This window comes from Cynocephalus volans, chromosome 13, assembly GCF_027409185.1.
Source record: "Cynocephalus volans isolate mCynVol1 chromosome 13, mCynVol1.pri, whole genome shotgun sequence".
Classification (NCBI taxonomy): Eukaryota; Metazoa; Chordata; class Mammalia; order Dermoptera; family Cynocephalidae; genus Cynocephalus; species Cynocephalus volans.
Genome location: NC_084472.1, coordinates 40,321,097 through 40,348,313, shown reverse-complemented (window position 1 = coordinate 40,348,313; position 27,217 = coordinate 40,321,097). Strand labels below are relative to the sequence as shown.

At 44.3% G+C, this 27,217-nt stretch overlaps 1 protein-coding gene and 1 pseudogene across 2 annotated transcripts in view; one reads left to right on the top strand and one right to left on the bottom strand.

Annotated features, from left to right (window-relative positions):
• SETBP1 (SET binding protein 1) overlaps nucleotides 1-27,217 on the bottom strand; it is a 364,306-nt gene that overhangs the window by 177,524 nt on the left and 159,565 nt on the right. For both annotated transcript variants that reach the window (XM_063077190.1, XM_063077191.1), the window contains exon 3: nucleotides 4,496-4,549. In XM_063077190.1, the coding sequence (XP_062933260.1) occupies nucleotides 4,496-4,549 (54 nt within the window). The remainder of the gene's footprint in view (nucleotides 1-4,495; nucleotides 4,550-27,217) is intronic.
• Nucleotides 106-2,103, top strand: LOC134362113 (NADH dehydrogenase [ubiquinone] flavoprotein 2, mitochondrial-like; annotated as a pseudogene).

Below are 27,217 nucleotides of genomic sequence, written 5' to 3'. Positions count from 1 at the left end.
AGTGGAGAGTTTATATAGTAGGCACAGAACAAGTCTTTTAGTCTGTGCTCTCCTCAGTGGGGAATGATCCTCTGAAAGGTCACTTTTCCAATACTGTGGCTAGGCATGGAAAACCTGCATCTGAATTTCATCCCCATGCTGTGGTTAGTTCTTTACCACATCCCCCACCTGGGCCCTTGTAAGCATATGCACAAGCTCATGCGCAGCATGCATGGGCACTTCACTGCCAAGTTTAAGCAACCTTCAATCCCTGTTGGAACTATGAAATAAAACAGAAATAAATGCCAAGAAGTCCTGGATGCTATTTGTGTCCTAGATGATGGCACTGGATCTTAGCATTTGCTTTGGATTACTCCAGGAAATCTCAGCCTGCAAAAGGAATAAAATGTCCAGCAAGAGGGGAGTGGTAAATAAATGACAGCACTCGCAACTAGTACAAGGACAGCTAGTTGCTGAAAAGATTTTCTAGTGACATGGAAAGCATGCAAACAAACAAAAAAGAAAGTAACAAAAAAGCATGTAAAATATACCATTTAAAAATAATCCAATAGATGTGTATGTTTACGTAGAACAAAGATTAGAAGATTATACCCCAAAGTCATTATCTGAGGTGAGCTAACAAAATCTTTTAAAAATTTTTTTGTGTATTCCAAATTTCTACAATGAACACTTATAGCTTTTAGATTAGGGAAAGAAAAAGAATAAAAAGAAAAATGAAGAGGAAAGCATATGGCTACTGGGCTTTTATTAAAGAGAAGTAGATGCTAGTTCTTATTCCTCTTGGGGGTGAAAAGGAATGGCCAACAGATGAACAATGAGGGTCCTCATTTCCAATCATCTAAAAACTAGAAAGGAGGAGACTCAAGTGTGTCTGTTGCTTCAAAAGGCAGGAAGAACAGCATGCTAGAAAATAAAAGCAGATGTTTTTGGGGGAAGAGAAAAAAAAATAAGAGTCAGGGTGGTTTAGGTGTGAATTTCAGGAGCTTTTCCTTCTGTGCCTTTAAAATGTGCTGAGAATAGTACTCACCTACCAGTCCTAGACCTGAGTCTAGGAGACAGGTATACCCTATAGTCCAGAGGCCAAGTTCACCAACCTCCGGGAAGATATCCATGACTAATGCACAGTACCTTAGAAAGCATGGGTTTCCAGGTTCCACCTGCAAAGTCATGTGTTTATTTCCAGGAATGAGTTTGGTGTCTTTAGAAACCAATAACTAAAAAGAGAAAAGCACACATTCACTTCCTTATCTTTCTCTTTTCTAACCGGATTCAGACAAAAGGACAGAGACAAACAGACAAAACAGTCCAGTTCAATACAGTCATCACTCTCCACACTTTCAAAGTCATCAGAGATTAGTGAGATCTCCTCTGCAGTGCTCCAGGCTGGGCGGCTGGCCTCACCGCCCAGTGGGGAAGACATATAAGGAATTTGCATAAGACAGCTGTGCAAAATGAAGCAGGAGGAGCCTAATTTGTGCAGAGAGATACTCCTGAGAATAACCCAGAGGCTCCATTTGCTTTCACACCAGAAAACTGTAAGAGGATAGAGGCAATTGTAAAAATCTATCCAGAAGGGCATAAAGCAGCAGCTGTGCTTTCAGTCCTGGATTTAGCCCAAAGGCAAAGTGGGTGGTTGCCCATCTCTGCTATGACAAGGTTGCAGAAGTCTTACAAGTACCACCAATGAGCATATATGAAGTAGCAACTTTTTATACAATGCATAATTGAAAGCTGGTTGGAAAGTATTACATTCAGGTCTGCACTACTACACCTTGCGTGCTTCAAAACTGACAGCATACTGGAGGCCATTCAGAAAAAGCTTGGAATAAAGGCTGGGGAGACTACACCTGACAGACTTTTCACTCTTATAGAGGCAGAATGTTTAGGGGCTTTTGTAAATGCATCAATAGCTCAAAGAAATGACAACTAGTATGAGAATCTGACCCCTAAGGATACTGAAGAAATTATTGATGAGCTTAAGGCAGGCAAAATTCCAAAACCTGGGCCAGGAGTGGATGCTTCTCTTGTGAGCTAGCTGGAGGTCTTACCTCTTTGCATGAACCATATGATGGGCCTGGCTTTGGTGTGCAAACAGGCCTTTAATTTACATGCAACTGTAAATATATCACTGGATAAATAAAATATGCACTTCCTATCTATATTAAAAAAAAAAAAGATTAGTGTGGATAACATGAATATTTTCCTTAAGAGGCTGCAGCAGGAACAAGCATTAAGGGTGCGGGGGCGGGGGGGGGGGGGACTTCTACATTCAAGTGATAAGTGCGGTGCGTGGGAAAGCTGAGAGGCCGAATACAGTTATCCCAGGGAGGGGTCCTCAGCAAGTCGCCTCCTGACAGTCAATGACAGTTCCTGGAAGGGAACATGCCCATGAATTATTGCAGACATCAAGATGCGTGCGGCTCAGTTTTATCTGATAGCCAGAGAGCAAAGGGGAAAAATAACAACAGACACCAACAATCTAGTACAGTGGGGCTGGAGGGGGCAGCACAAGGCATGTGGGCAGCTTTCTGTGTCTGTCTGGAAAGGCACCCAAAAGGATGGTGTTCACTTGAGACACATCCAGGCCTTTTTGATTTAGGAATAACACTGTAGAAGTAACTTTGATCTGGGCACTATACTACAGCCACAAGATTCCCAGGACTTCCTGGCCTCAGGAAGAGGAATCCTGAGGAGTGAAAAATACACATTTATGCTTCCAGCCTCAGGGGATGGCATTCAAAAGGACTGACGTGGAAGGGAAAGAACCAGGAGGTGAGCCATCTGCACTAGAGACCATGGGGTTGTCCGCGGGGGAACCTGGAAGCTGCCGTTCTGGAAACATGCTCTCTAATGTCATGGACATACCTCAAATATATCTTTAACTTGCCCTTCACTTAATGGTTCATTTTAAATCTAACATCTAAAAATGTATCTAACCAAACATGGAGAGAATATGATCACTTCAGAAAGAAACCATGCCAAAACCACTCTCTCTCTCTCTCTCTCTCTCTCACAAATTCCATAAACTCAGTCTCCACTATGTACTCTTTTCAAGCAGCAAAACAGCATCACATAAAGCCTTTTTCCCCTTTATTCAGATGAAAAGAAATCTTTAGCTTGGATGCCACTGTGTGTGAGTGGAAGTGTGGGCGTGAGTGGGGTGTACAGAAATGGTGATTTTCTTTTGTTTTGTTTTTCATTCCCTTAGCTCACCTGGAAGTTTGCATGGGTATGTGAATAAATACTTTCGGTTTTTAATAATTGACAAAAAGGCTTATGGGTTATCAATTTCTGAAAACTTATTGCATCCCCAACAGAAGGACCAACAAGCTGTGATCAAAACACCCCAAACTAGTACATGGATTTATCTTCGATTCTCACTAGTGGGACTTTAATCTTGTTAATTCTCTTCCTTCAGCCTCTCACTTCCAACCCTCTGTTCCTGTTCCTTGCTGTTGGTGTGAACTGGGGCCACTGTGCATCAGGACTCAGACCCTCAGCTTCCCCAGCAGTAGGTGCTCATAGGATGTAACCCACATAGACACAATGTAGTGACAGCACAGTGAGCTCTTGGATGTGAAACATGTTCCAGACATATGGAACTCCTGTTATTAGAAAACTACCTGCTCTACCCCTGGAATTTCACTACCATTAACTACGATGTACATTCCCACGAAGTCCAACACTGTGGTATTTTAAGGCAGGTGCTGAGTTTGGAGATGACAGAAAGTTTCATATTGAAAGGAGATACAGAGGCAGCGACTAAGTGCCACACCAGTCATTCCTGGATTTTACTTTTCCTTCTACACTAGGGAGAAAACAAGGGCTTCTGTCCAGTGTGCATTTGTGAGTATGTGTGTTGCTATTTGCGTATGTTTGTGTGGAGACAGTTACTTCCCTTCCAGAGAAAGGGAGGGTGATTTTCTATCTTCACCCCTCACAAGGAGGTCCCCAGAAAGCCCTTACCTACACCCATGGTGAACTGCAGACCATACTCTGGCCAGAGACAACAGTGGCCCATTTCCTAACCAAGATCAGCAAAACTCAACTGTCTGCCTCTGCAGGAGTCTGAGATTAGCCTGGCTGCCAGGCCATGGCTGCAGGGCATTTGCACATGAAGGTGACAGAAATGTGGGAATCCTGTCCCAAAAGAAAGAAATATAGGGGAGAACCCCAGCCCCATCTCACCTCTATCTCCTTTGGTTAACCCTTTCCTAAACTGAGTCACCCACCATCCAACCTTCCAAACATCTTATCTAGATGTTTTTTCCACTACAAAACATTGAGGGAGAGCAAAAGGAGGGTGTCCCTGGGGGAATGAGAGAGGAGGTGGAGGGAGAGCACAAGCTAACAGGCTGTGTTTGTGCTCGGCCCTTTGAGAGAGAGAAGCTAGAGATCGACATGGGGGTTCTATCCTGGCGCCCAGTTTGTTTGCTCACAACCAGACTATGGACCATATCGTTCTGTACTTCATAAAAGCATCAGTGAGACTTACCTGTGGCTGAAATCCTTTGAGGTCACTGGCGGAAAGGTCACTGGCTGTGAGGAGCTGGAAAAGAACAAAGAATTCTCCTTAGCAATCTTTCTCAAAGTTTGCATACAGTATCCCAAAAGCAACTGACGGGCATGGGACTTGTCACAGCCTAGGGAGGAGCTAAAGAAGCAGAATCACAATTTCTGGGGCAGGAATCCAGACTCAATGGCCTTCTCACTTGTGTCCAGCACATCTCTGACTTCATAACCTCCTCTTGCTGCCCTGTCCTTCCTGCTTTCTATGTGCTACCAGTTCTTCAAAGGATCTTAAATTAGAAGTCACCGGCTCTGAATGGACTTCAGCAGGTTCACAGATGCCCTGAAATTTTAAGTATGATTATGTGTGAGTTTAAAGATGGATACATTTTTCCTTAGGGAGAGGGCATCTGGCTTTCTTCCTACTATCAAAGTAGTCTGTGATACAGGAAGTTAAGAATTCTTGCTTCAGAGACAGTTAGAGACCCATGTCCTCTAAAACGGCTTTTTCTTTTTTCTCTTTCTTCTTTAAATCAGACCAGTAAAAAATGACCCTTTCTGCTTCCCACCTACATGTGACTCACTTTCATTTTATCATATGTTGCCTATAATTTTAAATACTATTTAAGTGTTCATAGCTTACACTTCAGTCATATACAAAATTAGAGGATAAGAATCAGGTTTATGTATTTTTTGAACATCTATATTTAATTACTATTAAAGAATAAGGCTAAGGTTTTAAATATTGTTGCATCCTTTCCAGGATTTTTCACCAGAAAACGCTCAAGAAAAGCAGATGATTAATTAATGAAATAATCACATTCTTTATTGTTGCTTACAAATACTGGGAAAGTGTGGGATATAGAGAAAAAGGGTAGATGTTTATTTTGATTCAGGAAGTGTGACTGCTAGCTTTGTTAGGCCTGGAGAGCATTTGTGAAAAATAGGAAAGATGTCATGTTTGCTGTTACAATATTTTGTTTGGGTCAAGAAACAGAGGGAGTCATGCTGGGCCCCAGTGCTCATGGCTTACAGAAAAGCTCAACTGGACTTTCTAGCTTCCCTAAATGATTCTGCCAAAAAAATGATGCTTAAGTGGTGTTAAAGCTGGGATAGAGCAGAAAGGAGGCAGAGAAGGTAAAAGCGTCCTTCCATACCCCATCCTGCAGGCTGGATTCTCCTTGTGGAGGGTGTCGGAGGCAGTAGTACCATCTTGGCAGGGAGACAGTTGGGCCCCTCTGATTGTAATAATTCAGCAAAGCAGCAACCCATGAGGCCACTTGACTAGGCACAAGGGCCAAGCATAATGGCAAGACTTTGTCCCTGCCTTCGATGAACCTATAGTTTGGTGGAAGGATCAGACATGTATGTGAGTACAAGCAGAGTATAGTAGTGTGTAAGGGTCAAGTGTGAAGATAAGGTGAGACACGTCAAGATGGAGCTGTTGAAATAAGATAGGGTTTGAACTGAGGCTTGGAAAATGGCCAGGTGGCAAGGGGAGGAATTTCAGGTGGGAGTATTTGGAAGAAAAAAGATGGGGGAGACTCACCAATCCCAATAAACTTCCCTTTGCATCTATTAAATGCCAACCACAACCTACCTTAAGGTGAAAGGGAGAGGTTTATGATACATTGAGGGCCACCTGGTGCCTGGCCTGGCACACTGGTTGCTGTTTTGTGTGTGTGTGTGTGTGTGTGTGTTTAATTTCACAACTTCCTCATGAAATAAAGTATCTTCACTTTATGGATGGTAAAATTGAGACTTATGGAAGTTAAAAAACATTTTCTAGGTCCTACAGGTAGTACATGTATTTGAGATTTAAATCCCAAATTGTATTATCCCCAAACTCATGCTTTTCTTCTATAATAAGGTGCCTCTGAATTATAGCACATTGGGAGCCATTTGTTGAAGCAGCATTGCATTTGAAAAACAAACAAAAAAAAAAGCTAAGTGCCAGAGTAATAGTCAAACAAAATAAAACAGTAACATAAAGCACGTGTCTCTATGAATGACCCTTAACTAACCCTTCCTTTCAGACATTCTTTTAATTGGTAATGACCATCCACTGTGCTGAATTCATTAATACAACCTAGGCCTCTATCTTGAGCTGGACATGAGGTTAGGATGGAGCTGGGGAGGAGGAACAGAAAGTCTGTGTAAGGTATGGGCATGGGAGTGATCTTTGCAAGGACAGACCACCAGCATGCTTTAGCATACAGGAATCAGATCTCAAATTCTCCAGGCCCCAGGAGTACACTCAGTAGAGATCTTCCTGCTGCCTTTAACAGTGTTTGCCAGGTAGACAGGAGGCACTGGACCAAAATGTCTAATTCCTCCTAGTCCTAAGATCCCACAACTGAAAACAAACCACAAGGGTATTCAAAGCATCTTAAACTATGCACTATTTCCTCATGTCAGTGGTTTTGGGATTGAGAAATGATCAGATCTACTTGTTTGATTGGAAATAGAGATACCGCCTCTTTGGTTATTACCCCTTGTATCTCTAAGTCAAGGAAGTCAGGACTTATCCCACCCTTTTTGGAAAATTTAGATCCTCTTTTCTAAGGATCCTCTTTTCTAAGGAGCCAGATGAGTGCAGGTTAGTTCTTAATTCTTTAAAGTTCTATTTTGTGTCCTTGTATATATTTTTTTCTTTTCCTTTTATTCACCTAACAAGAACATGCTCCAAAAGACAGGTTTAGCGAGACTATGGTTTATATCTTATGTAAATTTTGCATTTCTCAATGCATTGGGAAAAGTCTGGACATATGATTAGTTACCAAATAATCTGTTGGTTGAATGACTTAAAAGGCAAGTGGAGAATGTTTTTAACCCAGAGGTGAGGACTAGAATGACTGTATTGCTGAGCCTAGAGAACAGAAGTGTGAGAGGCAGCTTATGACATCCTTCAAGCTGTCAAAAGGAAATGGCACTCAGCACCTCAAGATTTCCTGCATGAAGAAGGCACTCAAATGTTTGAATGAATTAATCAACTCCAACAACAAGAACAGCTTCTCTATCTGCTACAGGTTTTACAAGAGAATATTGGCTTATACTTCAATGTAGATGTCGTGGGTTGAATTTAAGGAAGAACAATATGACAGTGAAAGAGGATGAAAAGTGAATGAGTCCACCACCCGAGAGAGACAATGGTTCCCCCCTGCCTGGGGACGCAACAGTAAAATGTTAAGTGGTCCCATCGCAGTTCAAATGTGTTAGCTTAGCTGATGGTGGTGGGAGGAGGCATGGATGTGATGTCACGGACGGTCATGAAGTCACTTCTAAAACATCTGAATTCTGAACATTTCGCTTACGACCTAGTAGGCAGTGAAGGTGTTATCTGACCTGGGAAATGACCAAAGACAAGCTTTAAGATGTCTCCTCTAAATGGGATCCCAAAGAATAGCATACAGAAGCCTGTCTTTTCTCCCCTCCAAGCCAGGATTCCCTGCCTGCCTGGCTTCTGGTGTCCAACCATGCTGTAACCAAATGCATGAGCTGCTGGGTAAAACAGACACTGCAGCTCGAACACACCACTTTCCAAAGCAGATTATTTCCTAGAAATCTACACATTCTGCAGCCAGGAAAGAAGAAAGAGCTGACCCTCAGGCATTGAAGTAACAGGTGTGGGTTAGAAATATAGGACATGATCACAGAACATCTAGATCTAATACCCCCCCAAAAGAGTTCCAGTCTTAAAGTGTCAGAGCCTGAAGGAGACAGTTAGTTGAAGGTCCTGGGCAGGGGGGCGAGAAATCATTGTGTTCCCAGTGTCTCAGAGCCACCTTTGCTGGGGAACTGGGTTGAGGAATTGTGGTGTAGACAAAGGGTTCCCACTGTGGCCCCCTCTCCCTCCCCTCAACCAGAGTGGCTCTGCTTTTCCCTGTTTCTTATATGCAACTTCACTTGAGAACAAATGTTCTGCCACTAAAACAGATTTTTAAAACTTTTATTTTTCAGAAGAAGAAGCTAATAAGTGACATTTCCAAGATCATACTGCTGGTTAACAACGGGCCTGGGTGGGTCCTCTAACTGCCAGCCCCTCTGCAGAAACTTCCACGAGTGATCATCTTTGTCCACTCGAACTCTAACACCCAGACATAACTGGCTACTGATTTCTAACATGAAGGTGGGATAGATGTGGCCAGCATTCCAGGGAAACTGAGGCATGGGCAAGAAAAGGTAAACATGTCTCTCCCCAAAGCTACTACCCTGAAAAAAACACCAGTCCAGACACTTCTCCATCGCTCCCCGACATCCCCCTGGGACTCTATCTCCATTCCCTCCCACAGGGGAACAGTTCACTGCCCATGGCAGTGTAGCTGTGTAGGGAAGCATCCAAGACGGGGCGGCAGAGAGAGGGAAGAAAATGAAATCCGCCATGGTTCTAGTGACTTCAATCAAGCTAAAGTTAATGAAAAGGATCCTGCCTTTTCCCAGGATGGCTAAATGTCTGCACTGCTCCTAGCTAGAGGGCTGAGTAGGTGCAGGAAGAAGGGCAGACAGAATTACATGTAAAAGGCAAAGGAAGGAGAAAATTCTTTCATCTCCCTGGTGGAGCTGGGCAGTGATTCTGGGCCCTGCTAAGACCGATCTCATTCCTGACACGTCTTGCTGCTCTCCGGAACAGTCCACATTCAAAATGAGGGGGACGACCCTGCCTCCCACTTGTGAGGAGCTGCAGTTTCTCTCTTGGTGTAAAATCAGGGTTTTTGTTTGTTTGTTTGTTTGTTTGTTTTATGTCTCCAAGCTTGAGGAGAGGGTGGGAGCAAGGAGGATTGGGGGAAGATGAACGGAGTCTTGGAGTCGTAAGGGCATGAGAGAAGACTCCATTCAGCTTAGTTCTCCAGCTTTGCCTCTGAATGGGATTCTCCCTTTGCTTCCCTTCATCAAAAATCTCCCACAGCACAGCTGCAGCCAGACCCTCCAAGGGCCTAGGACTGTCCCTCCAAGCAGCTGCCCTCCTGCCAGCACACTTCTGTAGCTTCTAAAGCTTCCTCCACAGGAAGGCAGGAGATTGCTCCATTTTTTTCTCTCTGTCCTCCTGCTCTAAAGACATCACTTCCTCACATATCCCCACCAATCCCTCAGGCTGAGCCAGCACACTTGCATCTGGGCACAGGGTCACTGACACAAGGGGGTGGGGTCATGCTGGACATCCGACCAGAAGGATTTCAGCATCACAGACATGCAGCTGGATAAATTGAAGCCTGGTGGCCCTGGGGATACCCCAGGTAATTTGCTCTTCCCAGATGCATCCTCCCTGCAGCCAGAGGAATAGATGCCAGCATGTGCAATGGATGGATAGATGGATGGTGCATAGGTAAGTAGGCAGGCAGAAAGATAAAAGAGCAGAGCAAAGATGCTTGGGAAAGAACGAATGACCTATTTTCAAATTTACCATAAAAAAAATACATCCTTTCATTAAATGATGAACCTTCTACTTCATCATCTTTTCAATCTGTCCTCCACCTCCTTATTTCATGGGAAATGAAATCTTTTTCTCCCTTTTTATTTTGTGAAGTTTCACTTGTTTCTTACTTTGGCTATGGAAGCTGAACTCCATCTCACTCCAACCCCTCCACCCATAAAAATGTTTGGAACAGCTGCATGGAAGGCAACGTCCCAGCAAACTGAGGAAAACATCCCGTTGTGTGTGCTTGAGGTTGCTAGAGACAAAATAGACCCTCTCTCCCTTGAAAAAAGGAAACTGAGGCACAGAAAGTTTAACTGACTTACCCAATAGAAAATCAGAAATAACAAACCCAACCATATGCATGTAACTCAAAGAAAGTTTTGGATGTCCAGACAGCTTGAGAAGGGGGGATTCTGAAAGGGGCAGAAAGAACTGCAAGGTACATCAGGGATCAAGACAGAGAGAAGGAAAGGAGTCTGAGGAGGCTTCCGCCAGCCAACTGGCTCTGGACCCACCAACATGAAGGAGCCCTCAACTCCACTGGGACCATAGAAGGCAATGGGAAAAGTGGCACAGGGGAGGTGAAATGGAACTGACAGGTTGTTACCCTTCACAGACATGATACACAAATCATTGTCATACAAAGAAGCATCAGACTTGGAGGGAGAAAACTTGGGTCCTAGCCCTGGTTTTGTCACAACTCACTTTGGGATCTGTTATGGGATCAGTTAACCAACTCAGTTCTCATGTTACTCCCTATGAAATGAATTCCATGTTCCCTCTGACCCCACCCTTCTGGCACCCCAAAGTGTCCCTCTCACCTCAGACATGACAAGACGGAGGGGACACTATCTACTCTCCTCTCTCCACTCTCTTCCAACAACTTCCCCTGAAAATACACACCTGTGAGAGCTTGTCTACTCTTTCTGGAAGAATTCCTAATCAGAGGATCAGAGGGGAGGGTAATGAGATAGTCTTATTCTGTGGCTCTATTACTGGTTTACAAATAGGCATTTGGACAGATGGCCACTCGGACTGCTACACAGGCTCAACATCTCAGTCAGGCTGAAGTCAAATCCACATCCAAGCTAAAGGTAAACAACCTTCCAGTTCAAAAGACATTCATTATGTTACCTTACGTATATTGCCTTAAGGGGTCTTCAAAACGTTCATGGAAAGATTTGTATTGTCTTTCAACTCTATTTTTACCACTGTCTTTTTGAAGTACTCTCATATACTGCTCTTTGTAGATATAACCAGAAACAATTAACATGTATCTTCTCTGAGTTTACAAATATTTTACTAGGTGATATTCTGTTTGCACTTTGTCTGTTGAGATTCTTCCCAAGTGAAATTTGCAATTACTAGTGTTCATAAAACCCAAGTGTGTTTATTATTATCAGAAAAATATTAATAAGAAAATGATTTTTTAGTTTAAAATACATTAAATTGCAAATTACTTAAAAAAAAAAAAGACATTCATTGGTTCTAATTGCCAAGGCATTTGGGGTGGGTAGTGCAGAGGCCAAGGGGCTGGTTTCCCACTGGCCTCAGAAGCAAGTTATACACTGGAAGCTGCCACCCTAGCTGTACTGTGTCCTTTTGCTAAATCCTTTCAGCCTCATGGAATTTTAAAGGTTAAACCTGAAACCACTGATACCTCCAGTCTTAATTTCAGGCTCCCTTCCCAAACAGCAATAAAGATGACTAATAATAACTTTGTATATAACTCCAAGCAAGCCTAGTCTTGATCGCTTATATTTTTCTAAATGATGGGGTTCTAATATTTGTGGCTGAGATCTGTAACAAATTCCCCTAAATATGCAGCCAAAAGTGCATTTACATATTTTCTTAAGATTTCCTGCATAACCTTGCACATATAATCCAGCTCTTACAGCGGTGTACATATTTGGTTGCTGTCAAAGATATTTCAACTTCAGGGCGGGAATGCCTTTAATCGTCCATCTTCCGGATTAGAGCTGCAGGTACAGAGACCTAAGGGAACAAGAGGCTTCTGAATCCCCTAATCTAGAACCCACTGAGATGATGAGTCTTGCTTCATGTTATGTGAACCAGGTGAACGTACAGAAAGTCATCCAGCTCTTTTTAAACTTCACAGTGGAATTCTGGATTTCATAGACAGCATCTCGTGTGATATTGGGTGGGAAGTTCATACAGAAAAACTTGGTACAAAGTGGTAACATGGATGCTAATTTCACCATTTGTTAAGCATTTCAGTAAAAAGTGGCTCGACAGGGTGAAGTCGTCTCGGAGGCTCACGTGCTATAGGTGGGACAATGACTCATGAGCCTGGTTTGGCTAACACGTGTTCTTTTTCACTACATCATGATGCCCTATCAGCCCCCAGCCATTTTGGGTACGTGTATGGTTGGAGATTCGATGAGGTCCTCCACGAGGCTTCTGACATTTTGAAATGAATGATGCAAAGGAAACCTATAGAACAGTGGTTTTTAAGCTGTGCTCTGGGAGCCCTGAATTCCATAAAAGGGTCTCGGGGACTGTGAGATGAGTGAGCGGAGCAGAGGTGGAGGTTTCCAGGCTCCAGTTCCACTTTATCCAGAACAGAATAACTTTTATTGGTATTTTATATTGAACATCCACATTAAGATCTATTTGATTTAAAGCTTTACAGAAAAGAAATTTTGAAAACTCATGTCTTAAAAGAGAAGACCCTACATAGGTGAGCAAGCCATTCCCAGTGCTAACTGAATTTACCTCCTGGGGTAAGAGAATTAACCAGCTCACCTCTTTAAAGGTGCTAAGATAGTCGTCTGCTAGGAGGAGTCGATGAGACACATGACCACAGTCCATTTTTAGAACACTGACTTATTAATACTTGCCATGAGTTACTTATTGGGAAAATGCTTTCTCTTCCTTTCTTTACACTCTTTTCAGGCAGCAATGTCTTCCTTCTTCATCTGAAGTTCAGCAAGCTACACACTTAAGAAAGCACAACTAATATACCAGGAAAGAGCTAAAGATATGTTGCTTCTCGGGAGCACAATCTGAGCTGTATGCAGGTCCTTTCCTTTGAACAAAATTAAGAAATTACATTGCAAGCATCTGTTTCCAAAGTCCGTAAAAAACCAATAAAGGAGTTCCCCTCACTGAATGTATGCCAGGCAAAGCTGGATGCTGGGGGATATCTTTGCCCTTGTCTCCCTTCTCTCATCATTTACCGAATTTCTACTTAGAACTGATCAGATGATCTGCTCCCTTGGCTCTAAGGTGAGTATCAAAACTTTCTAATTTATCCCCTGGGCGAATCCTAAGAAATTTACACCCTAGGCTCACTCAGCAGCAGAGAATGGAAAAGTCAGAAGGTGTTTGCTTCAGAGGGTCTCTGAGCATTGGAGTAAAAAACTCTGCTCCTTATCTCAGTGCAGCAAATTTTGCAGAGAATCTGGGTCCCTCAGGCCAAATCTTGAGCAGTTAATCACAATTACAGGTGGATATCTAAAAGAGATAAAGCCAAGCTGCACCCTGGGATAGCTGAACCTTGACTTGCAGGTAGCCACAGCCTTTATAAGTCTCAGGTAAAATGTAAGGATTTCCCCCAGAAAGCCTACCCTGAACTCTTTTTGTCAATCATACTATGAAAAATAACTAAGTTTTCAGGACCTGCTTTTGCTTGTTCTTGTGCCAGGTAGATGCCGTAACTTCATTATCCCTCTTAAATCTTCACACTATCCATGCAGGATATTATTATTTTACTCAGTTTATAGTTGAGCAAACTAAGGCTCAAACTGGTTAAATAATTCACCCAACGTTATGGAGGCAAAAAGTTGGCTGAAGCGAAATTTGAACAGAGCTCTGAACCACGGCAAGTCCGGTCCTCTGTCTAAAGCTTCCACAACCCCCTCAGGAATCCCTTAACAGAATGCTGCTATCTCCCTCCCTGCTCTGCGAGGGAGGCAGCCCAGGCCCTAGCAACTTTGGTGTCACTGGGAGCCATATCCAGGTGACTCTCCCTGCAGGTGGGAGTCAGGCTTCCCATCAGCCCCGTGCAGCCTCACAGCACAGGCATCTAAGGTAACGTCTCTGCTATCTTGATCTCTCGCTCATTTTTTTCTGAATTCAAACTGACTTTATTCAAAGAAGCTTTGCTCCTGAATCTGGCTGACCAAGGAATCAGTAAAGTCCTTACTGTACACTGCTGCGAACACTGTTAATTATCAAGTGTGTCTTCTCTTCCTGAACAACTCTACCCTCCCTCCCTTTCCCTTCTCCCCCAAGTCCTTCTATCCTTCCTTCTTTCCTTCCAGCAAATGAAGGCACAGTTAAGTCCAGTCACAGATGCTGGAAATCCCATACACTGCCAAATGCTTTCCAGGGATTAGTTCATAGCATTAAATCTTCTCAGGGACCTCACAAAATAGAACTATGAATATACCCATTTACAAATGAGAAAACAGAAACTTAGCAACATTAAATAACATATTCAAAGTCACAGGGTTGTAATGGACAGATGCAGAGAACACACTCAATTCCATTTTAAATCAAAGCCTATTTTCATTCTCAACTACTCCATGCATGTGGCACTGCCAGAAATCTGAGTGCTGCCATGGGTCACCACATTCTGCCTAGGAAAGGTCTTTGTCTTTTAGAGACACGAGCTAAGACAGGCAATGGGCAGGTGTTTATAAAAAATGGGAAAGAAATAGTTGCATCCTGTGGAAAAGTAATATTGTAGTCATGTAAGTGGGCACTTTTAATAGTACAAAGAAATGGAAAATCACAAATAAACCATCTCTGTTACTACAGGCATGAAACATGCTATTATGTCATCTTCGAATCCAACATAGCCTGAGATCTAGACAGAACAGAGTAGTAAGGACAATCTTGTGCCTGACACAGTGAGACACAGACAGCAGGAGGCAGGAGCTTCAGGGAAGACAGACAACCATCTTCACCAACGAAAAGAGAGGTAAAAAGCAAGCTCTTCCTCCTGTACAAGAAACAACCTGCACAAAACACAAACTTTAAAGACAGTCTTTGTCTACCAAATCCCTCTGCTTACAGTTTTTATCAGGAAGATTACTAAGTATTTTTCCAGAAGTCAGATCAGGTTACTTGCTTACTTATTTTAACTAATCAACTGGAATTTGCTTGCTTTTTTATGCTTTGCTGTCGGTTGAAGAGAACATCTCTTTGAACTGCTATTGGAAAACTGTTTGTAACGCTGATGTGCACTTCCTTCCACAGATGGCCTTGCTCATGCATTAGTGTTGCAGGCATTGTAAGTGCTGGGGACTTGGTCCTGCCCCTCCCGAGAACTAGGAATTCTTTGAGAACTGTGTGTTTCCAAAATGATTTTTCACCGCTGAAGATATTCTACAGGGTATGCAATGGTTTCTGAAGATATTCTCAGTATATTAGGCAAACAAAACATCCTTGGAAAACAGGACTAGTTTCCCAGCATGACAACTTTGAAGGAGGCATGGATCCTTGGAATATATACATCCTGGTCCTTTGTTTAAAATATGTGTCTCTTGTATTTCATACCAGACTTCTGGAGACAGCTGGTTCACCAGTAACTCTTCTTTGCTGGGGTATGTATGTATGTCTTTGTGTGTCAAACAATCCTGCCTCCACCGACTACAACTTGCTAAAAACAGCCTCTGTGATTCCACTCTCAAGAACTCTGTGATCATGTTACAGAAGTTATCTAAAAATGGAGTTTTCCTTCTCATCAAAAAAAACTGAGTCAAATGTGGATTATATCTCCCTAAACCTCCCACCAAATAAGATATCCTCCCATTGTTCTCCCTGATATCACTTGTGTGCTTGACTTACAGCCCATCAACTTTTGGACAAACCTGCCCAGAGTTTCTGGCTGACTCAGTTGGGGGATTTCTCTATACATTGCCTACTGAGACTGAGCAAAATGAATGTAACACACAGATGCTACATCAGCAGGCCTGGTAGTAGCTGCAGACTCATTCTGAGACCCTTTTATTAATCACATGCCCAAACCCTGTATTTATAGCACTAATGAAACACCCCACAGACTGGCAGTGTTCACTTCTCCAGCCTTACTCAGCAATTTACTGGTAGTACGACCTTGGGCAAGTCACATCCCTGCCTGACCCTTGGTACTAGCCACCTCTAACATGAGGACCTCTGCAAGATCCCCTGGTGTTCTGAGAGCCTCTGAATCCAGAAAAGGCTCTGAACCGCTCTGCCACTCACCCAAGGCATTATCAGGCTTCATATAAATGGTCTATAACTAAAGATAAGGATTACCTAGAGCCCAAGTGGTACTTGATGGTGCGATATCACAGCAAAAATGGTGGCATGACAGGGCACACTGTGTTGGCACCCCTGAGAAGGTGGCAAAGCGTGGCTGTGTCTTTAGGAGGACCTACACCCTCTTCTCTCACTCATCTTTCAGAAAATAAGAAGTCTTCTGTTTCTTGCCAATGCCTTCCTACTAAAACCTGTTAGGAAAGTACCCACTATCGATCAATCACACCATAGTCAGCTGTGCAACTATTCTCGGGAGTGTCTGCTGTGCTTCACTTCTAACTGGGCAAGAAACATTGGAATCCTCATGTCCTTTGATTAAAAAAAAAAATTCCAGATTCAAGAATAGCAGCAAAGAAGAAGGTGAGGGAGACCTATAATTTGGAGGGCAGAACACCCATTGCTGTATGGGGAGCTGTATTAAGCAAGGGGGCTCCGGGATAGAACAGGGGCAGGAGAGGAGGGAAGAGGACCTAGCGGTGTCCACCCACCGACCCACCCGTGCCACATCTAAATGAAAGGCGTACGAGTGGCCATCCCCTCCCTTCACCCCACGGCTTTCCTCAACCCCATGAACTACTAATAAGTGTCACAATTCTAAGACACACACACTTATTTCCACATAAAATTTAAAAGAGTTTGGCAATAGGGCTATCTTTCAGTTAAATATTTACCCTCTACATTCTATTGGGTGCATAACGGCAGGTGCTCCTGATTATCAAATCACAGGGAATGTTGCCCTATCTTAACGTATATCATGCTTTTATTATAACAAGACTGGTAAAATATGAGACTGATAAAATACTTTTACTCCCTGAAACTAAAAACATTTCACAAATGATCTCACTTGATCATCCCAACAATGAAAAACAGAAAGGGACAGAAACTATCCTGCTTGTTTGACAGATGGAGGAAATGAGGCAAAAAATTGGTCAGCAGTGACTTGCCCAGGGACATGCTCTTGGCTTTAGAAGTCTTAGCATGAAAAGGCTTGTCCAGACCAGCCGCCCTCGGGTGCAGGAATCCCCCTCTCCAACTTCTCTGACAGATGGGCACCCAGCTTGAGCACTTCTAGGGAAGTGGCACTTGCCATTCTAGAGGCACAGCAATAGTCTTTAGCAAGTTCTACCTTTATTCAGTTGAAATGTGCCTCACTGAAACTCGTGCCCCTAGTTCTGAGGAGCAGGACCTAACTGCTTTCTGTTGAATCCTCCTGATCTTCCTGGGAAATAGGGAATGTAAACCCCATTCTACACACGAGGAAACAGATGGACTAAGCAGCACACTCTAGGCCCTGCATCTGAAGTTAGGTCCACACACCAGACTCAGAGAGCTTCAAACTCATCCTCTCTCCTTCTTCTCCAGCCCTGCCATGGGCACACACTATGTAGTCCTGTATAGTCCTCCTGCCAACAGCCAGCCTCTGACACATTTGATGACATCCACAAGCAGAATATCATAAGTGCTTTCAACTCTTCCTCTCTGGACTTGGTTCCCAGTCATCACCAATGTCATCACCATGTAGCTTATAAAAGCCTCCCTTAAAAGGTGGCACTAAGATCTGCATGTACCACGCCGGTGGGAGGAGTGACTGTCACTAACCAGCCATGTGCTGGCAAATTTTTAACAACTGGTTCTCAAGGTGGTGGGGGAGGGTGAAGGATGGTCTGTGAAGGAGGGTGGGAAGCCCCGATATGAGGCATTCACCACATTTCATTGTGGAAATACTCCCATGGTTTCAAGCTACCAAGATGAAGTCACTTATTATACAGTTGGAAAGAGAAGTGCCCAGATGGGTCTTCCCACCTAGTATGAGCTGCCTCCAACACACCACTGGTGTGTCCCTGAGCCTGTCCACTTAAGAACACAAACAACTGGACTGAAACTCAGGCCAGGTGGCCTGTGTGGAATGGGGCATCCCAACAACCTCAGAAATGAATATGTTCTCTGTGCAAATCCAGGTGTGAGGCAAAACAGACTTTTGGATGAAGTGGATGTGAAGGATGCTAATTAATACTCATCCAATTAATTCATTCAATAAAGATCTATTTTTCTAGGAACTGAAGATATAAAAGCAAGAAACAAAAACAAACAAAAAACGAAGTCCCTGTTGTTAATGAGACAGATAATGAGGTAAAATAATAATAATAATAGTAATAAAACCTGTCAATTGTAAGAAAAGAAGAGAAAATAAAGAAGAAAAGGGCAGAGTTGGGGATAAGCTGGTTAGAGAAGGCCTCTTTAAGGAGGCAACATTTGAGTAGAAACTCAGATAAAAGAAGGGAGTGAGCTGTGTGGTACCTGAGAGAAAAGCAGTCCAAACAGAGGGAACAGAATGTGCAAAGTTACTGACATGGAATGTATTCCCTGTGTTGGTGGAACAACAAAAAGATTGGCATAGCTGGAGTAGAGTGAGCAAGGGGGAAAGGAGCAGGAGTTGAGAGCAGAGGGCCAGGCCATGTCGCATACGAGCCCTTAGGTCATAGCCAAGAGGTTTAGGTCAGGGTGAATTATGCTGAAAGATATGGGAAGTGACTGGAGAGGAACAGACCCAAGACACAACATGAGTTACACTACAGTAAGTTCCCCCGGCTGCTGGCTGAACAGCCCAGAGCATGTGTTGAAGGATTAGCTGTGGCATGAGGAGGAAAGAGGAATGACGAATGATGCTGAGACTTTTGGCCTAAGAAGGTGGCAGAATGGAGTTACCATTTGTTTAAGCTGGGAAGACTGGGGTGAGGGGGTGATGGTGCAGATATGTTCAATGCCCTGTGAGTGTCTCAGTGTGGCTGAGACTGTGAGCTTCCATGCAGAACAACAAGCACACAGTGGACTTGCGGGCTGATGCACAGTTAGCCTTGGTTAAAGTCCTCAATAGGTTGAGGCTGTCCTGGGCAAGGAGACTTGAAAGGCATTTGGGATTTACCCACCTTGTAGGACATACAGAGACATCTGCACTATTAGGAACTCAGGATGTACCCGAGCAAATCCCAGATAAACACAGTGCATCTGCTAAAGCTGGACCTATTTCATCTCTATCTTAGCTGAATTTAAGTGTGAGTTTCTTCAGGCCTGTAGACCCATCAGCCCTTCTGGTCTCCTTGCTCTATCCATGTCAAGCATCGTGATGACTTCTGGGAATACACCAATGAGTAAATAACAGACAGTCTCTGCTTCATGGAACCCAAGAGTCTTCTTGGGGAGGCAGCATTATTTTTGAGTAACAAAATTAAATATAATTTTGAGCTGTGATAAGTTCAAGGAAAAAAAAAAGTATTAAAAAAAAAGGTATGTGTATGACAAGAGAGTCAATGAAGAGAGACTTGATTTAGAATGTGGGGGTGGTCAAGAAAGGCTTTCCCAAGGAAGCGGCAATTGAGCTGAGCCCCAAAGGATGAGCAGAAGTTGCTAAACTGAGAGTGGTGGAAAAGGCACTTCAGGCAGATGGAACATCCTGGGCAAAAGCCTCAAGCAGGAAACGATCATCTGCACATTGGAAGAGCCCCTACAATCTGTAATGTGAAATGAGGGCTAGATGGAGGTCAGAACTCCTAGATTCTAGCCCAAATCCTGTCACTGACCAGCACTATAACCTTGCTGCAGTCACTTATCATCTACTTTATTCCCCTTTGCAGTTGGAATGCAGATGAGGCCATGTGCTCTGAAAAGTAACCCAAGCCTGTTAGTCAACCAGGCTCAAGTTCAGCTACTGACTCTTCCCAGCAACTTAATCTCTAGTCACTGTTTCATCATCCATAATAGGCAGGTAGCATTAGCTAAGTCGTAGGGTTGTTTGGATGATTAAACACAGGCCTGTAAGGAGCCTAAGAAGTCAGTGCTTCCCAAATATGACCTATACCCTCCCTTTTCTTATCTCTTTCAGGGGTATGGTGAGGCTCAGCATACGTCACTTAAATGAGATCGTGGGGAGAGTGGGCTGTGGCACACCAACAGATGGGATGGTTGGTGTTAAACTTTGCCTCTCCCTTACCTGTCCTCCAGCCCACCGCCTTCTGAGATCCTTTCACATGGCAGGGTTGTGGGCAATGTAGAGGGGCCTTGGCCATGGCTCTGCTGTGGCTAGGTTTTAAATGGCCACCTCAGCAGAAGGCTGACAACTTGACTTCCTAGGTTCAGGGCAAGGGTGGGCAGGTCAAGGGTGGAAATGTTGGCTCTTCTCTGGAAGCTTTTATTAGACATAGGGGATTCCCCATTGCTCTTTCAAATGCTTTGACCAAACATTAAGTGCCCCAAGGTCAAATTTATTAGTGCATCCAACAGCCCAGAGATCTCTTGGCTTTGGTGTGGAATCCCTCTTATCTTCCTTCCCTCCCTTAAACCTCTCAATTAGACAAGGCAGCTGCTCATACACTGCCAATCATGGAGTGGTTCAGTCTGTTTACAAAAATAGATACACACAGCAGACCCTGCTTTCATGAAGCCATCACCAGAAATTAGACATACTCAAGACATTCTCCAACAAGGGGAAAGAGAAGCTGGGAGATGATTACATGGCAGAATGACACAGCTTGGATGTGTCTCCAAAGATCCAGAATGGGTACACAAAGGAATCTTTTTACCTGTCTGAACTTTAGCTTCCTTATTTCTGAAAGAAGTTCCAAAAATCCTGGGTAGCTCACAGGATTTGGGGAAAAATAAAGTGAGATGGGGGCCATGAACATGCTTCATACCTGCAACACAAATGAAGGATATTACTGAGGATACTGTGATCTCTATTGTCCCTGGTAGACCAGATATCATATACAGGGCTTGGTTAGGGAGGGGAGGAGGTCCTGACCTTCTATGGATCTGGCTGCTCCTGAGCTGGGCTTGGTATTCATCTCAGAGGAGCAGCTGCTGTTTAACCCATGGCTCCACACCATGCCGCAGGGGAACATGGAGGGAGCGAGCTGCATCTTTCCTGACAATAGTGCAGGGCGTGGCTGGACAGCTGGCATGGGGCACAGCATGCAGGTATGCCATGGGGGTATCTCCAAGGAGGCTGGAAACACAGATGCTACAGAGTTCAGGGCCTGGGTGAGCTGCCTCAGTTTCCCTTGTGTCTCTGAGCAGTGCCCACCACCCATCCAGAGGGGCCCCTGAAAGCAGAGAGGTGGGGGTTGGGTGGGGCTGATGGCTGTAGCCTTCCAGCCTGTGCCTGCGCATCTCATTACTGAGCAGACCTGAATCAACGCTGCCCTGTACAGCTGCTGTCCCATTTAATCCATGCGTAATCAAAAGTGATTAGCATGGATGCCTCAGCGCCAAGGTTATTGTGTGTGTGATCAAAGCCGAGGCTCCTGCCAGCTTCCCAGAGCAGCCTGCACCTGGGAGGGCATGGAAGGCTGTGAGCCTGGGGCATGGGACAGACACTGTTGGCAGACAGAGGGAGGGTGGGCTCCCTGAGCAGAGCCTGGAAAAAGAGTGTGGCTTCACCTGTGTGAGTCTTAGTGGCCTTGGGGAGGGAGGTCCCCGGGGAGGCCCGTGGCCCAAGTTTTCATTTGGAGGCTGGCATTCTAGTCTAGGGAATGGGGCAGGTGGCAGGAGGGGTAGACTGAAGGCAAGCAGAAATCATTCAATGTTAGTTAGACTCACAAAGGATTCTTACACTCCCTCATTTTATAGAAGAGGACACTAAGACCAGAAGAAAGGTCCTATTATACACCTGGCAGGCACTTGCATGTGTGTGGAAGAAAGGAAGGAAAGAGTGGAGAAGGGAAGAGACCAGGAGAGGGGAAGGGACAAAGGAAGCTGCCTGAAGTGGCGCAGAGCTGGTGAAGAGACCATGCAAGCCAGTGCTGAGAGAACGAACCCCAAGCAGCAGAAGCAGAAGCTGCCAGAAGAGCTAAGTGTCAGGATGCCCCGGGCCTCTGACAGTTTGTACATTCCTTTCCACACAACAGCTCTCATAGCTTTCTGAGCTGTGTCTCCCTAAAACAGCAAGGTCCCAGCCCAAACATTGTCCTCTAGTTATAGATTCTTCCTGAGTAAAGCTTGATGTCCCACTTGTCTCTCCCAATCCAGATTACAGACACCACTACGATCCAAGTGAAGACTCAACTCTTACAGGAAACTTTCCTGGATCCTCCTTCTCTGAGCTGTTCTACCATATTCTATCTATGCACTCATTTGGCACTTGGCATGAACTGCTCTTCTAACGGATCTTGGGTTGACAGGGTATACGGTTCCTTTAATTCTTGGGTGATGATGATGATGATGACGACGATGATGATGATGATGATGATGATAATGAGTATATGAGCCTTGCTTCATCAGCCAGACTGAATCCCCTGAGGGTAGCTGCTGTGTAGTGCACTTCAGAACACCCCTAGCAACTGCTCTGGGATTGAACAGGTCCTAGGACTTTGGCAGGACACTGGGAATTCCTTGAAGGCAGAAGCTAGACCTTTATAATTTTGCATCTGTCTCCAGGACCAAGCACACTCCTTAGACACAGTAGAGCTGTAACAAGTGTCTGATGAATGAATGAGAAACACAAACGTTTTTGAATGAACATAAACTGTGATTTAATTTTGACTTGGTCAGTGAGGCTGCCTACAGGTATTCCATTTCCACCAAAACTTCTGACCTCTTCTCAAGGGGCAGCAGAGAGAAAAAGGACAGGAGGGATTAGGGAGTGGAGTATGTGGGAGAACCAAGAAGCCAAGAAAGCTGCTTCTTTCAAAAGTGTTTTTTCCAGGACAAAGAAGCCGGGGGCTCTTCTCCCCATCCCCAATACAGGAAACCACCTGGGCCTACATGGTAACACTGGGTCGGACTGACCCCCTTGAGTGACAGCAGATTCTAATCTCCCCACGTGGAGAAGAGTCCTTTGTGAGTTGCATGCAATTTTTAGATCCCAACGGGTGCCTGGGATGCAAATTTCATGATAAGTCATGAGTAATGTTAAAGTTTTCACCACTGACAACTATAAAGGAGCATCCCAGATCCAATCTGTGGACAGCTTTGTGCAATCCTTCATACCAATAGTGATCAAATTTTGGAGATGAGAGCCAAGTAGGAAGATTTGGGGGCAATTTAGAAACATTTGCAATAGAACCCAAGAAGAGAACTAATCTTTCTCTTGCTGAGTTCTATGTCATGTTGGAAGAAAACCAAATATTCCAAAGATATAAATAAACAATGATTGCCGAGTATGAAATAGGTGACCGATGGTACTAATGAACTTTTAATAAGCTCTCATTTGTGCCAGGTGCTTCATACAAATCTCATTTATTTCACACAACAATGTTTCTGAGTAGGCACAGTCATCCCACTTTGAAGATGAAGCATCTGAGGCTCAGTGAGATTAAGTCATGTGTTCAAGACCACACAGAAAGTGACGGAGATGAGAGGGAACTCCCCTTTCTCTCTGATCCTGGAACCTTCTGCACTCCTCCGGCTCAGCCCCACTTCTGATGGGCCTTCACCTTGGTACTGCAGCCATATGGCATGGGCAGAGCCTGCACACCATGGCACCCACCTCGCTTCTTGCCCACTCACACTTCAGTGCTCTGCCAAATAGGCAAACCGTCCCAGACTCATCCTGCTGGAAGAAACATTACAGCTTATTTAAATCGTATCCTCTCATTTTACAGATTAGTGAATTGAAGCTCTAAAAGGTCAATCGCCTGCTCAAGATCAAAATGCTGGTTAGTGACAGAACCAGGTTGAAAACCCAAGTCTCTGACTCCCAATTCAGTGCCATTTTTACTAAATTGTGAAATCTGGGAAGAAAAAAGTGGCTGAGAAGTGGGGTTGTGGGGTGTCTGTCTTTTAGGTACTATCATTACAAGGACAAGATTCTACCTAAATTGCCTAGAGGCGTTTTGCTAATATCTTGCCAACAGCAGCACATGGGCCGCATGCCCATTCTTCCCCTCAGCAGTAGACTGGGGTGGATCTGGTCCAGATATCCATTCAGGACACTGCATGTTGCATGCCCATGATCTTTATAAAGCTACAGTATCAGAGACTTGCAATGAAGGCAAGAGACTGTAGAGAGCAGGTGGAAATTTTCTCCCGATTTTTGAGAATCCACAATTTCAGCTTAATTTGTAATAGATAGCGTAAAGAAAGTGACAACAGGGCCATCAGCTATTCTGTCAGTAGCACTTGCGGCCATAGCATTTCAATATGACTAGAGCCAGCTGTCCAATGCACAAAATGACCTTTGGCCCCATCTTTGGAGAAACGCAATTTTCTTCATGCCTCTTTCTGTCCGCAGGGAGTTAGAAACCAGAGCTGCCAGAATAATCAGAAGGCTTCCTAATGACAATGCTCAAACAAGCAGAGATTACGCATTGTCAGAAATGTAATCTGCAACTCTTCTCATCTGCTTCATTGTATTTGTGTTTTTTAAACCACCTCTTCAAGAAGAAATGAGACAGTTGGAGTCCCTCCCTGTACTTGCATCTAGAGATGCATTTATCTTCTTCATCTAAAACACCAGGGGAAAAATTAGAGTGCGGTGAATTTAGAGGTCTTCTAGTTTTGTGACTTGTAGCCCATGATGTGTGTACACACATCTCTTCCAGACACATATAACCAAACATGGATTAACTTTGTGCACTTCCATATGAGCAAAGACAGCTTCTCCGCATGCTACTTCCCAGCCTTTGTTGACACTTCCATGGAGGGGTCACAGGCCCGTGTGTTGATAGGCTCATCTCACCCCCTCCTCCAAACTCTCTAGCGGCTTTCTGGCATTTATAATAATATCTCTAGTCCTTATCATGAACTTCAAGGCCCTCCACAAACTGGCCAAGCCCTGCCTACCTCTCCACCATTATCCTCCCCACCCCTTGATTGCTGGCTCACTAGGCTCCAGACAAAATGGCCTCCTGGATGTTCCTGTTACAGGTCGTTTGCAATCCTAGTTGTGCTGTGGAGTCACCTAGTGAGTTACGCACACACACACACACACACACACACACACACACACACACACACACACACACACACACACACACACTGTAGATATGTTAATTTAATCTATCTAGGGTGGGGTCTGGCCCTACAGAGTTTTTAAGAATTGCCAGGGTGATTCTTAAGCCTAGCCAGGGTTGAGTGTTAGGGCTTCTGCACTTGTTTTTCTCTCTGCCTGGAATGCTGTTTCCTGCGATGCCTGCCTGCTCCCTCCCTAATTTCTTGGAGGTTAGAGAGGACTTTCCTGTCAGAGAGTGTGTGACTCTCCTCCACCACTCTCCGTCTTCTGAACCTGGTGGATATTTCTTTGTAGCATTATCTCAACTTGGCATTTTATGATATGTTTATTAATTCATTTATTGTCCATCTCCCTTCTCTTACCACCTGTCCCACCCCACTGCAGCATAAACTCCAGAAGTGCAGGAACTTGGCTTGTATTCACTGATCTATCCCAGCAATGCCTGATACACTGTAGGGGCTCAAAAAGGATGCACTGAACAAAGGGATCCATGAGTTATCTGTCTGCTCTGCCACCAGGAGGACTTTTCTTCGCGTTCCTGGCATTGGAGACAGGTTTGCATTCCCACTTCTTTACACAACTGAAGGCCAAGTTGGGATGTTCAGCCAATGGCCACAGCCTCATGTACTTTCTGCGTGTCCTTTCTTTGCAGGTTCTGACTGAGAGATGACCCTGGATTCCTCAGCTCATCCCAGAAGGCACAGAGCAGAGGATGGAAATGCTAATGGAAAAAATGACAGCCGGGCACTATGGCAGAACAGAACTGTGTAAGGCACTAGGAAGACAAGCAAAGCCTTTGGCTGGAACTGGCTCATTTGGAAAACAGGAGGCTTTCGAAGTGGAGAAGCAGGACTTGGACTATTGAACAGACCCTTCAGGCAGCATATGGGTTGTGTTATGCTCGATCTTAACCTCTCTCCCTATAGTGCCCCAGCTCTAACATTGTTTTAGTCTGTGCTTCATCTCCTGTATCTAATGTCAGTCTAGCTTGGTCCTGGTGCATTCAGAAGATCCCAGTCTGGCCATTTCAGTTACATTCCTTTGAGTGACCAGGACTACCCTTGTCTTTATGGAGCTCCCTGAAAAGGACAGCACCATCCAGGGGCTCCCAGCCACAGTCCCATGTGGAAAAGTTCTGTACAAGTGGGGAGATGGGAATAGTCCTTGAGACTCATTCAGTTTATTGATTTAAAAGGAGAGACTAGAATGGATTTTGACTGAGATTTACACAAAGTACCAACAAAACAGCTAATTGGAGAAGTTAGAACTAATCAGTATCTTTGGGGATGGGCAACCTAACCACACTAAGTTTTGAGACATTCCTCTAGAATGTGAACTTGGTCATTCAGCAAACATTTTCTGAGCACTCACTGTATGCTAGAGCAGGTGGGGCGCCTGTGCACAGGGCACTCACCCATGTCCAGCCCAGAGCTCAAGCCTGGGCTGAGCTTAATCACCTGAGACTTTTTAAAAACATGTAAGGTTTGATATTTTAATTTGCAGTTTCAGAATGAAGCTGGGCACATATTATATGATTCCAATTATAGGAGATCTCCAGAATAGGCAAATCCATACAGACAGAAAGTAGGTTAGTGGTATCCTAGGGCTGGCAGGAGGGACAAAGGCAAATGACTGCTGATGGGCATGAGTTTTTTGGGGTGACTGAAAGTGTTCTGGTATTAGCGGTGATGGTTGAACAACTTTGTAATATATTAAAAACCACAGAATTGCACACTTTAACAGAGTGAATTTTATAGTATGTGAATTATATTTTTAATAAAATGCTATGGGGGACATTAAAAAAAAAGAAAGAAACAGAACTGTGAACCAGAACTTTTTGAAAATTCCACAGGTGGTTGAGGACCACTGTGCTTACCCCTAAAGCTTCTCCTGGTTTCTCTGAGAGGAGGGACTGTAAAGGTTTAGTTAAGGGTTAAGTCCCAGGCAGCACGCAAGAGAATGTGGTTTTGTAAATCTTGAACATGAGGAGCCCTGAGTTTTCAGGCAGAGGATGAGGGAGGTTCATGTTCTCAGACACCAACAGACTTCCCGCTGCTGGGTGCTGGGGACATAAGGAA